The sequence below is a fragment of the Hemitrygon akajei genome, chromosome 25 (genome assembly GCF_048418815.1).
Source record: "Hemitrygon akajei chromosome 25, sHemAka1.3, whole genome shotgun sequence".
NCBI lineage: Eukaryota > Metazoa > Chordata > Chondrichthyes > Myliobatiformes > Dasyatidae > Hemitrygon > Hemitrygon akajei.
In genome coordinates this window covers 61,849,269-61,862,597 of record NC_133148.1, presented here as the reverse complement: position 1 = coordinate 61,862,597, position 13,329 = coordinate 61,849,269, and the positions used below count along the sequence as shown (strand labels likewise).

Sequence of the window (13,329 nt, the reverse complement as noted above, 5' to 3'; positions counted from 1 at the left end):
TAACATTGTGGGCCGAAGGGCCTGTACCGTGCCCTACTGGTCTGTGTTCTATAAACAAGTACTGACAAGCAACTAACGTGCAAAAGAAGACAGGCTGCAAATAACACTGAGAATGTGGCTGGTGCAGTCCTCGAAAGTGAGTTTGTAGGTTGTGAAATCAGTTCGGTGCTGCGGTGAGCGAAGTTGTCCACCCTGATTCAGGAACCCGGTGGCTGTAGGGTAGGAACTATTCCTGAAGCTGGTGGTGTGGGACCTGAGGCCCAACGCTCGTCATGAGCAGAGGGCAGGGTGGGGGTTTTGAGAATGGATGCTGCTGTCTTGTGGCGGCATTCCTTGTGAATGGCGGGGGGTGATATTCGAGTTTGTATAGTTTATTATTGACACGTAACGATAATAAGCCAATAAAACAGAAATGGTGGGTGGGGGGGGGAGGAGGAGCAGGAGTACAAGCTGGCAGGGACGTGTGTGTGTGTGTGAGTGTGTGTGTGCGTGTGCGTGTGCGCGTGTGCGTGTGCGTGTGCGTGTGCGTGTGCGTGTGTGTGTGTGTGTGTGCGTGCGTGCGTGCGTGTGCGTGTGTGCGTGTGTGTGTGTGTGCTGTCCCTGTGACCACGTGAATGTACCTGTACTGCTTGTGAACAGAATGTAGAAATACACTCGGAGGCCACTTTATCAGGTACACCCGAATATTTGCTCGTTAATGCAAATACCTAATCAGCCAATCATGTGGCAGCAACTCACTGCATGAAAGCATGCAGACACGGTCAAGAGGTTCAGTTGTTGTTCAGACCAAACATCAGAATGGGGAGGAAATGTGATAGAAGTGACTTTAACCGTGAAATGACTGTTGGTGCCAGGCAGGACGGTTTGAGTATTTCAGAAACTGCTGATAGAAACATAGAAAACCTACAGCACTACACAGGCCCTTCGACCCACAAAGTTGTGCCGAACATGTCCCTACCTTAGAAATTACTAGGGTTACCCATAGCCCTCTATTCTTCTAAGCTCCATGTACCCATCCAAAAGTCTCTTAAAAGACCCTATCGTATCCACCTCCACCACCGTTGCTGGCAGCCCATTCCATGCACTCACCACTCTCTGAGTAAAAAACTTACCCCTGACATCACCACTGTACCTACTCCCCAGCTCCTTAAACCTGTGTCCTCTTGTGGCAACCATTTCATCCCTGGAAAAAAGCCTCTGACTATCCACACAATCAATGCCTCTCATCATCTTGTACACCTCTATCAGGTCACCTCTCATCCTCCATCGCTCCAAGGAGAAAAGGCCGAGTTCACTCAACCTATTCTCATAAGGCATGCTCCCCAATCCAGGCAACATCCTTGTAAATCCCCTCTGCACCCTTTCTGTGGCTTCCACATCCTTCCTGCAGTCAGGTGACCAGAATCTCCTGGGATTTTCACACACAACAGAGCTTACAGGGAGCGGTGCAGAAAACAAGCATCAAGTGAGCAGCAGAATGAAAATGAGAGAGGTCAGAGGAGAACGGACAGTCTGGTTCAAGCTGACAGTAACTCAAATAATCACACATTACAACAGTGATGTGCAGAAAGAGCATCTCTGAATGCACAGCATGTTGAATCTTGAAGCGGACGGGCTACTGAAACGTGAGATCATACCTGGTTCTCCTCCTGTAGCTGATAAAGTGGCCGCTGAGTATCGTGTCACTAGACAAATTAACTTTGAACACATGTACTTATCACATGTACGTTGAACCATACAGTGAAATGTGTTGTGTCAATAATCTGACAATCAGCTCTTGGGTGTCGCCATGCCAACACAGCATGTCCGCATTTTACCGTACATTCTGGAAACTGGAAGGAACTGGCGTGGTCAGAGGGAGACACATGAACTCCTTTCAGACGGCGGCAGAATGACGCCGCGAAGCTTTACACTAACCGCTGTCCTCTCCTGAGACTGGTCGTACGTTTGCCTCCCACATTCCAAAGAGGTTAATTGGCAACTGCTCTAAATTGCCCCTAGTTGGCAGGTGAGGGGTAGTTGCTGGGACATGGGGAGGTGAAAGGGGGAGTGCTTCGAACGGGTGGTGGATGGTCGGCACAAATTCGGTGGGCCGAACGGCCTCTTTCCCTGTTGCACGACTCTGACTAAGCCACAGCCCCTCTTTCTGCCTGTGTTAAGTGGGTCATTCCGCTCACAAGCCACTTACGTCGGTCTGCCGACACGCATTGTTCCACCCTGCTCTTTCACAAGTTCCAAGTACTGAACGAGCCTCGTAAATCAAGAGGTCAGAGAGCAGCACAATGCTTTTGTAAAGTGCTGCTTCAAAGGTGGCCTTTATGCACTGCTGATTTGAATGTTTCCACCACTGGTCGCCGTGCCTACAGCAGATCCATGGTCTCCCTCTCCCTCTCCTCGTCTTCCTGTCCCTCCTCTCTCCTCCTCTCCTCTCCTCTATCCACCCCTCTCTCCCCTTCCCTCTCTGTCTTTTCCTTCAAAAAGCTCCAAGATAACTCTATCTTTGACCGAGTCTTCGATGATATATACATTTGCAGATGAACGACTGTCTCTACAATGTATAAATCAGAGGAATTGAGCGGAGATCTGCAGTACTGTTATTCTCTCTCCACTGTGCTGAGCATTTTGTTTGCATTTCAGATTTCCAGCACGTGATCTGTGTTTTTCTATAACAGCAACCTTCTGCTTTTGTTAATGTCTCATCTTGCAGCAGAAGTCCTGCATTTATAGATTCACGAGGTTAATTCCCGGGATGTCCGGACTGTCTTACACAGAGAGGTTAGAGAGACTGGGCTTGTACACGCTGGAATTAAGGAGATTGAGAGGGGATCTGATTGCAACATATAAGATTATTAAGGGATTGGACAAGCTAGAGGCAGGAAATATGTTCCAGATGCTGGGAGAGTCCAGTACCAGAGGGCATGGTTTGAGAATAAGGGGTAGGTCATTTAGGACAGAGTTAAGGAAAAACTTCTTCTCCCAGAGAGTTGTGGGGGTCTGGAATGCACTGCCTCGGAAGGCAGTGGAGGCCAATTCTCTGGATGCTTTCAAGAAGGAGCTAGATAGGTATCTTATGGATAGGGGAATCAAGGGATATGGGGACAAGGCAGGAACCGGGTATTGATTGTAGATGATCAGCCATGATCACAGAATGGCGGTGCAGGCTCGAAGGGCCGAATGGTCTACTTCTGCACCTATTGTCTATTGTCTATTACCATTTTCCTACAAGGGCAGGAATGTACTTGTGGTGAACTAGATATACCTGTCTGACTGCTCCTGTGGCTCCTCCCAAGACCCTGCTGACTACCCCTGTGGCTCCTCCCACAGACCCCTGTATAAAGGCGACTGTGGCCTGCTGCTCTCCCTCATTTTCCCCAGGATGTAGTGTTGTCCTTCAGTCAATAAAAGCCGATAATCTCACTTCCTAAGTCTCGGCGTGAGTTATTGATGGTGCATCAGTACTGTCTGATTAAAACAAACTTCCGCCCCTCTGTACACCTCTCTCCTTATTGAATTTGCCAACTTGGTGAGGATACAGTGATCATAAGGAATATAGGGTCCATAACATGATGTAGACTCTTCAACCTATTAGGTACCCATTTACACTAATCCCATTTTTCTCCCCATATTCCCATCAACTTCCCTCCCCGATTCCACTCCCCTCAACGCATAGAACATGGTACAGCACAGTACCCGTGGTGTTGAGTCAATATTTAAATACTCTAATATCAATCTAACGCTTCCCTCCCATTTGACCCTCATTTTTTCTTTCATCCACTTGTCTAAGAATCTTTTAAATCTCCCTAATATGCCTCTACTACCACCCCCGGCAGTGCGTTCGCTCTCTGCATAAGAAACCTACCTCTGACATCCCTCTAGTCAATCACCTTAAAATTATGCCCCCTTCAGTTAGCCATTAGTGCCCTGGGGAACATGCTCTGGCTGCCCAGTCTTATCATCTTGTGCACCTCTATCACGTCACCTCTCATCCTCCCTTACTCGCTCAACCTCTCCTCGTAAGACACATCCTGCATTTTTCTATTATCCACACACCTCTCCACAGGTCTCGTAAATGTCCCAAATGTAAACACCTCAACCACCAGCTCTAGCCGTGCACTCCAGACATTTACTGTGAAAAAGACATCTCCCCGAACTCTCCTCCTTTCACCTTAAAGAATGCCCTGTGGTGTTAGCCATTGCCAGTCCTGGGGAAAGGTGCTGGCTGTCCTCTCTGCCTATGCCTTTTGTAAGCTTATAATTGTATATCTCGTTTGTCGTGAATAAATACAAATAAAATATTTTTATCAGAATTTGAAAAAATTAAAATAAAATGCCCCTACCTGAGAGAGGCTCGTTTGCTTTGTCCACCTTGTCGGCTCTTTTCTGGCCTGCTGACTTCTCCTGCCCAGTCTCTGCTCTCCCCTTGCCCTGCTTCAGGAACTTCTGCCTGGCCTCTGGTTCCGCCTTGCCCGGCTTGCTGTTTGGCGATGTGAAGAGGTTCTTCCTCTCCCCGCCCTTCTCCTCTGCCGGAGATTTCCCCTTCTTCTCCTTTGGTAGTAGCCTCCGCAGAAGTGACCCGTACTTGTCATCGTTCTTCTTTGGTGAGAGCCCATTGCTCGAGCGCAGGGTCCCGTTGGAACCTTCCGTGTGCCTCCCTACCTCCTCCTCCTCCTCCTCGCTGAAGGGATTCTTCAAGTCATCTGCAAATGGATTCAACGTGTCGCTCAGATCGTCCTCGAAAGGATTGGTCCCAGCACTCATCCTTCTGCCCAATATCAACTCCTTCTGCAGCTTCACTGTCCCCCCGTGTAGCTTCGTGGGGCTGAGCCGTAGCAGGTTACTCTTCAGAACTGGCATCTCCTGCACACAAAAAGGAGAGATGGTTTCATTACACTGCAGCACCTCGGGTACTGCCTGCGTGGAGATCTGCACGTTCTCCCTGTTCCCCACCGGAGCGTGGTTCCTGGGACCCGGCCGCGGGAGGTGCTATCTATATAGAATTTGCACATCCTTCCTCTGATCCTGTGGGTTTCCTATGCAAAGGCCCACGTGGTCGAGCCGGGATCGATCCCAGCTTCTGGAAGTGGTGTCTACACGGGAGGTGCGCGTTCTCTCTGCGGGGAGAGCTCCAGTTTCCGTCCACATTCCAACAGCGTCTGGGGTGGTGGCAGTGTAACTGACCTTTGTAAGTGTGTAGGTGTGGGGCGGGATTTAGGGGGAGCTGACAAGAATAAAATGGTGGCTGACGGTTAGCATAGGCTTGATGGGCCGAAGGGCCTATCTTGCTATGACTCTCTTCTTTCACACTGTGCTCACCTGAACCTCCTATTGATCCAGTTTTACATCACTCAGTGATTTACAATGTCCCTCACCTGGACCCACCTTCCCCGCCTCACCTGGGTTCACCTATCACCTACCTTGCCTTCCCTTCCCTTTCCAGTCCTGATGAAAGGTGTTGGCCCAAAAGATTAACTATTTATTCCCCTGCATAAATGCTGCCTGACCTACCGAGTTCCTCTCGCATTTTGTCGCCCTGGACTTCCAGCATCTGCAGATACTTCCATGCTTGTGATCTACAATGTTTTGTTCTCGAAGCATGTCCATCCTAATGTCCCTTCATTTTGTCTACGTGTCTCTCCCAACCCTCAGTGACGGGTCTCTCTGATCCTCAGCTTCTGTGCACTCCTCATCTCAATTACCCAGCCATGCCTTCAACTACCTGCATCCCGAGTGTTGGAATGCCCTCCCTAAACTCGTGGCTCCACAAAGCAGGTCTCTTCCACTGTTATTTTCTTCAGGATCACTGCCAGATCTTCTTTATGTTTGTATTGCATAGAATGAGGCCATTGAACCTATGCCGATTTGTCAAAGCGATCTCACTCATCTGATCCAACCAGGTATTTCCCCCTCACCCCCTCTTGCACCCACCTAGAACAGCAGGCCAGCATAATGCTGCCAACTCTAAGACTGGAGCTGCTGTCTGTAAAGAATTTGTAATTTGTATAAGAATACAAATTCTTACATATTCGTGTAAGAATTTGTATGTTCTCCTCTGGGTAACAAACATTTCATTCTCCTTTGCAGCACGACAACAGATGAGTATACATTCTCCCTGTGGGTTTCCTCCCACGTTCCAAACACACAGGTTGGAGTGAGTGAGCTGTGGGCACACTACGCTGATGCTGGAAGCATAGTGACACTTGGGGGCTGTCCCCAGCACATCCTCGCATTATGTTGGCTATTGACGCACTTCGAAGTTTCGAGCTCCATGGGGCAAACAAGCTAATCTTCTTCTCTGATTCTCCTGTCCTTCACCGACACCTGGGGAAACTAGCATTACTGATCCACATGATTTTGGGATGAGGGAGGAAACCTGGGCAGGTCAGTACCAACTCCACACACAGACCGTGTCAGAGGTCAGAGGGCACTGGAGCTGCAAGAAACCCTGACAAACACACCGGGAATATATTTGACATTAAGGGCACTTCATGAATGAATTTGTGTTAGCGATGTCACCCACGTACGAGGTGGGCTGGGTGAGGGATGGAGGCTTGCGGGAGCACACTTTAGGAGAACGGGTACAAAGTAACACAATCTCCTTGCTTGTCTGAACTGGACACCTGAAGAATTTGAAACCATCCACTACCTCCACCTCTCTGCTGAAATCACCAGTTTTCAGCAACAGGGAACTCGTGCAAAACTGAGTGAAATTATCATCTCCTGGCCTTGACCTTCTACTAAAGTGTTCCCCTCTTTCCAAAACCTGACAACAAGTTAATATTTACATAACATAACTGTGTTCCCCTCTTTCCAAAACCTGACAACCAGTTAATATTTACATAACATAACTGTGTTCCCCTCTTTCCAGAACCTAGACACCCTGAGCCAATAGGCTGGTCCTGGACTTATTTCCACTGGGCATGATTAACTTATTATTATTTAATTATTTATGGTTTTATATTGCTATATTTCTACACTATTGGTGCGGCTGTAACGAAACCCAATTTCCCTCGGGATCAATAAAGTATGTCTGTCTGTCTGTCTGTCTGTCTGAACCTGGCAACAGGTTACTATGTCTTCACATGTTGCATGGCATTTACCAATGCACTATACAGTATTATGTACTGTGCATAACTGTGGGCTTATCCCCCCCAAGTACCAATTGCAAGTACACTATGGAAGGACAAACTCCAAGGCAGAGTACAAAGTAAATGGCAGGATACTTGGTAGTGTGGAGGAGCAGAGGGATCTGGGGGTACATGTCCACAGATCCCTGAAAGTTGCCTCACAGGTAGATAGGGTAGTTAAGAAAGCTTATGGGGTGTTAGCTTTCATAAGTCGAGGGATAGAGTTTAAGAGTCGCGATGTAATGAGCAGCTCTATAAAACTCTAGTTAGACCACACTTGTCCTGTGTCCAGTTCTGGTCGCCTCACTATAGGAAGGATGTGGAAGCATTGGAAAGGGTACAGAGGAGATTTACCAGGATGCTGCCTGGTTTAGAGAGTATGGATTATGATCAGAGATTAAGGGAGCTAGGGCTTTACTCTTTGGAGTGAAGGAGGATGAGAGGAGACATGATAGAGGTGTACAAGATATTAAGAGGAATAGACAGAGTGGACAGCCAGCGCCTCTTCCCCAGGGCACCACTGCTCAGTACAAGAGGACATGGCTTTAAGGTAAGGGGAGGGAAGTTCAAGGGGGATATTAGAGGAAAGTTTTTTACTCAGAGAGTGGTTGGTGTGTGGAATGCACTGCCCGAGTCAGTGGTGGAGGCAGATACACTAGTGAAGTTTAAGAGACTACTAGACAGGTACATGGAGGAATTTAAGGTGGGGGGTTATATGGGAGGCAGGGTTTAAGGGTCGGCACAACATTGTGGGCCGAAGGGCCTGTACTGTGCTGTACTATTCTATGTTCTAAAGGGAGATTACCACGTCAAAGTAAAACTCACTTTCAAAGTATGTGATGTTACTTTATACTAGCTTGGGATTCATTTTCCTGCAGGTATTTATGGGAAAATAAAGGAATATAATAGAGTTTACGAAAAAACTACACATATGCAAAGACTGGCAGAAAAGCCATGTTCAAAAGAGGACAAATAGTGGAGATTTTGTAAGTTTGAGAACATGAGTTGGAAGTGAGCCTGTGTGTTGTGGAACCAGTACAGCGATGGTGTAAGTGGGAGAGTCTGATGAGTAAGCGACTGGGAAAATCCAAGGTGACCTAGACCAGAGGGTCTGAACTATGGGAAGAGTTTGGACAAACATGGGCTGTTTTCTCTGGAGGGTCAGAAGCGGAGGCGTTTACAAAATTATGAGAGGCACAGAGAGGCCGGGCAGAATCTTTTTCCCAGGGTAGAAATGTCAAAGACATGCATTGAAGGGGAGAGTAGGAAAGTTTAAGGGAGAAGCTGGACTTTTTTTTTACACACTGTGATAGGTGAATGGTTGTCAGGGGTGGTGGTGGCATTTAAGGGGCTTTTAGACTCAGATTCAGATTAATTTATTTATCACATGGACATCGAACCTTACAGTGAAAAATGTAATTTGTGTTAACAACCAGCGCACAAGGATGTGTTGGGAACAGCCGACAAACGTCACCATGCAAACAACAGCAACACAGGTCCCATTCCTCCCAGCCACTCACAACAGCACACACTTACTCTCTCTCTCTCTCTCTCTCTCTCTCTCACACACACACACACACACTCACAACAGCATAAACACACTCTCTCTCTCTCTCACACACACACTCACAACAGCACACTCTCTCTCTCTCTCTCTCTCACACACACTCACAACAGCATAAACACTCTCTCTCTCTCACACACACTCACAACAGCACACACTCACTCTCTCTCTCTCTCTCACACACACACTCACAACAGCATAAACACACTCTCTCTCTCTCTCACACACACACTCACAACAGCACTCTCTCTCTCTCTCTCTCTCTCACACACACTCACAACAGCATAAACACTCTCTCACACACACACTCACAACAGCACACACTCACTCTCTCTCTCTCTCTCACACACACACTCACAACAGCACACACTCTCTCTCTCTCTCACACACACTCACAACAGCACACACTCTCTCTCTCTCTCACACACACACTCAATCTTACAAATAACATTGAGAGCACGCATTGTAGAGTTCTTGAAAGTGAATCCACATGTTGTGGGATCAGTTCAGAGTTGGGGTGAGTGAAGTTATCCACACTGGTTCAGGAGCCTGATGTGTGGAATCAGTTCAGTGTTGAGGTGAGTGAAGTTATCCACACTGGTTCAGGAGCCTGATGTGTGGAATCAGTTCAGTGTTGAGGTGAGTGAAGTTATCCACACTGGTTCAGGAGCCTGATGTGTGGAATCAGTTCAGTGTTGAGGTGAGTGAAGTTATCCACACTGGTTCAGGAGCCTGATGTGTGGAATCAGTTCAGTATTGAGGTGAGTGAAGTTATCCACACTGGTTCAGGAGCCTGATGTGTTGAATCAGTTCAGTGTTGAGGTGAGTGAAGTTATCCACACTGGTTCAGGAGCCTGATGTGTGGAATCAGTTCAGTGTTGAGGTGAGTGAAGTTATCCACACTGGTTCAGGAGCCTGATGTGTGGAATCAGTTCAGTGTTGAGGTGAGTGAAGTTATCCACACTGGTTCAGGAGCCTGATGTGTGGAATCGGTTCAGTGTTGGGGTGAGTGAAGTTACCCACACTGGTTCAGGAGCCTGATGTGTGGAATCAGTTAGTGTTGAGATGAGTGAAGTTATCCACACTGGTTCAGGAGCCTGATGGTTGAAGGGTAAAACTGTCCCTGAGCCTAGGAGTGAGGGACCTGAGATTCCTAATCCTCCTACCTGATAGTAGTAGTGAGAAGTGAGAATGGGAGTGAGAGGGACAGGGGTAGTGGGTTGCTGCAGGATGTTTAGATGGTAGTGCGTTCCACCTCTGGCATCCCAGATGGTTGAAAGGGCAGCGAGGCTGAGGTATTCATTGCATGTTGGAGGAGAAGGGATCTGATTGTGAGATCTATTTCTCACTATCTCATCTCTTTCCCTCCAAATATTTGCCTGTGACTCTGCATTCTGCTCCAGTCCCACATTTTACAGATTCAGAAGATGCAGATTGGGCGATTAGGGTGACACGAAAAGGGTGATACGATCTTGGCTCTTGGTGTTTCAAAAACTCCCTGTTGAAAACCTGCATATCCGGGTGACCTTCTGCTGCAGCATTCAGCCGGTGTACTCAGGTCTCGTTTGGCTAAACAGGTTTGTCAGTTTTCTGTGGGCTGACAAGTTATCTCCACAAAGGGATTGAAAGCATCATCTGCTTTAGACGGGTTGGCTGCTGTCTGGGTGATGCACCATCGATAACTCTGAGACATGGGTTAAGGTAGGCTTTTATTGGCTGGAAGAGAGCACTATCAGCAGCAAGAGATATCCTGGCGACTGAGGAAGGGTCTGTGCCTCCAATCGCCTTTATACCGGGGTCTGTGGGAGGAGCCACAGGAGCAGTCAGCGGTGGGGCGTGTCCAGACAGGTATATGCAGTTCACCACACTGGGAAATCACATGATTTCTTTCACTATGGGATCAAATTTCTGACATTGCTGTCATGCTTACATCCGCCTTTAAGGCACAGAGACACCTGGCTTGAAATAATGACTGTTTTCTTAAAGGGACTTGAGTTTTAGAGTCACAGAGCAGTACAGTAAAGAGGCCTTTTAGGTATTCCTTCATCAAATCTCTTCATTCTCCTACACTCCAATATATATAGTCTTAATTGTTTTCCTACAACTCGGTCCCGGCAACATCCTTGTTAAATTCTCTCTGTACTCTTTCAGCCCTATCCTGTAGGTATGTGATCAGAACTGCACACAATGCTCCAAATTAGGCCTCAACAGCTTCTTATACAACTTCAACATAACACCCCAGCTCCTGTACTTCATACTTAGATTTATGAAGACCAACATGCAAAAGCTCTCTTTATGACCCTATCTACCTGTATTTGCAGATCCATTTGTTCCACCCCAATCCACAGTGCTCTAAGGTTCAATGTGTAAGGGCTGCCCCTGGTTTCTCCTCCCAAATACAACACCTCACACTAGACTCTAGCTTCGCAAGGGGACATTATCTTTACATTCACACCTATAGGGCACAGGGACAATATCTTTACATTCACACCTATAGGACACAAGGACAATATCTTTACATTCACACCTATGGGACACAGGGACAATATCTTTACATTCACACCTATAGGACACAGGGACAATATCTTTACATTCACACCTATGGGACACAGGGACAATATCTTTACATTCACACCTATAGGACACAGGGACAATATCTTTACATTCACACCTATGGGACACAGGGACAATATCTTTACATTCACACCTATAGGACACAGGGACAATATCTTTACATTCACACCTATGGGACACAGGGACAATATCTTTACATTCACACCTATAGGACACAGGGACAATATCTTTACATTCACACCTATAGGACACAGGGACAATATCTTTACATTCACACCTATGGGACACAGGGACAATATCTTTACATTCACACCTATAGGACACAGGGACAATATCTTTACATTCACACCTATGGGACACAGGGACAATATCTTTACATTCACACCTATAGGGCACAGGGACAATATCTTTACATTCACACCTATGGGACACAGGGAGAATATCTTTACATTCACACCTATGGGACAGAGGGACAATATCTTTACATTCACACCTATAGGACACAGGGACAATATCTTTACATTCACACCTATAGGACATAGGGACAATATCTTTACATTCACACCTATAGGGCACAGGGCCAATATATTTACATTCACACCTATGGGACACAGGGACAATATCTTTACATTAACACCTATAGGACACAGGGACAATATCTTTACATTCACACCTATGGGACACAGGGACAATATCTTTACATTCACACCTATGGGACACAGGGACAATATCTTTACATTCACACCTATGGGACACAGGGACAATATCTTTACATTCACACCTATAGGACACAGGGACAATATCTTTACATTCACACCTATGGGACACAGGGAGAATATCTTTACATTCACACCTATGGGACACAGGGAGAATATCTTTACATTCACACCTATGGGACACAGGGACAATATCTTTACATTAACACCTATAGGACACAGGGAGAATATCTTTACATTCACACCTATGGGACACAGGGAGAATATCTTTACATTCACACCTATGGGACACAGGGACAATATCTTTACATTCACACCTATGGGACACAGGGACAATATCTTTACATTCACACCTATAGGACACAGGGGCAATATCTTTACATTCACACCTATGGGACACAGGGAGAATATCTTTACATTCACACCTATGGGACACAGGGACAATATCTTTACATTAACACCTATAGGACACAGGGAGAATATCTTTACATTCACACCTATGGGACACAGGGAGAATATCTTTACATTCACACCTATGGGACACAGGGACAATATCTTTACATTCACACCTATGGGGCACAGGGACAATATCTTTACATTCACACCTATAGGACACAGGGGCAATATCTTTACATTCACACCTATGGGACACGAGAACATTATCATTGCATTCACACCCTCCACACCATGGGCACAACCCTCCACCATGGGTACAACTCCCCCACCATGGGCTCAAACCCCCACCATGGGTACAACCCCTCACCATGGGTACAAACCCCCACCATGGGTACAACCCCTCACCATGGGTACAACCCCCCACCATGGGCTCAAACCCCCACCATGGGTACAACCCCTCACCATGGGCTCAAACCCCCACCATGGGTACAGCCCCCCACCATGGGCTCAAACCCCCACCATGGGTACAACCCCTCACCATGGGTACAGCCCCTCACCATGGGTACAGCCCCCCACCATGGGTACAACCCCCCACCATGGGCTCAAACCCCCACCATGGGTACAACCCCTCACCATGGGCTCAAACCCCCACCATGGGTACAGCCCCCCACCATGGGCTCAAACCCCCACCATGGGTACAACCCCTCACCATGGGTACTGCCCCCCACCATGGGTACAACCCCTCACCATGGGTACAACCCCCCACCATGGGCTCAAACCCCCACCATGGGTACAACCCCTCACCATGGGCTCAAACCCCCACCATGGGTACAACCCCCCACCATGGGAACAGCACCCCACCATGGGTACAACCCCCCACCATGGGCTCAAACCCCCACCATGGGTACAACCCCTCACCAAGGGTACAACCCTCCACCATGGGTACAGCCCCTCA

At 47.5% G+C, this 13,329-nt stretch overlaps 1 protein-coding gene across 3 annotated transcripts in view; it reads right to left on the bottom strand.

Annotated features, from left to right (window-relative positions):
- Window positions 1–13,329, bottom strand: part of LOC140716646 (exocyst complex component 3-like protein 2) — a 107,218-nt gene that overhangs the window by 44,268 nt on the left and 49,621 nt on the right. For all 3 annotated transcript variants that reach the window (XM_073029481.1, XM_073029479.1, XM_073029480.1), the window contains exon 2: window positions 4,338–4,857. In XM_073029481.1, coding sequence (XP_072885582.1) covers window positions 4,338–4,854 — 517 coding nt within the window. In that variant the 5' untranslated portion in view covers window positions 4,855–4,857. The remainder of the gene's footprint in view (window positions 1–4,337; window positions 4,858–13,329) is intronic.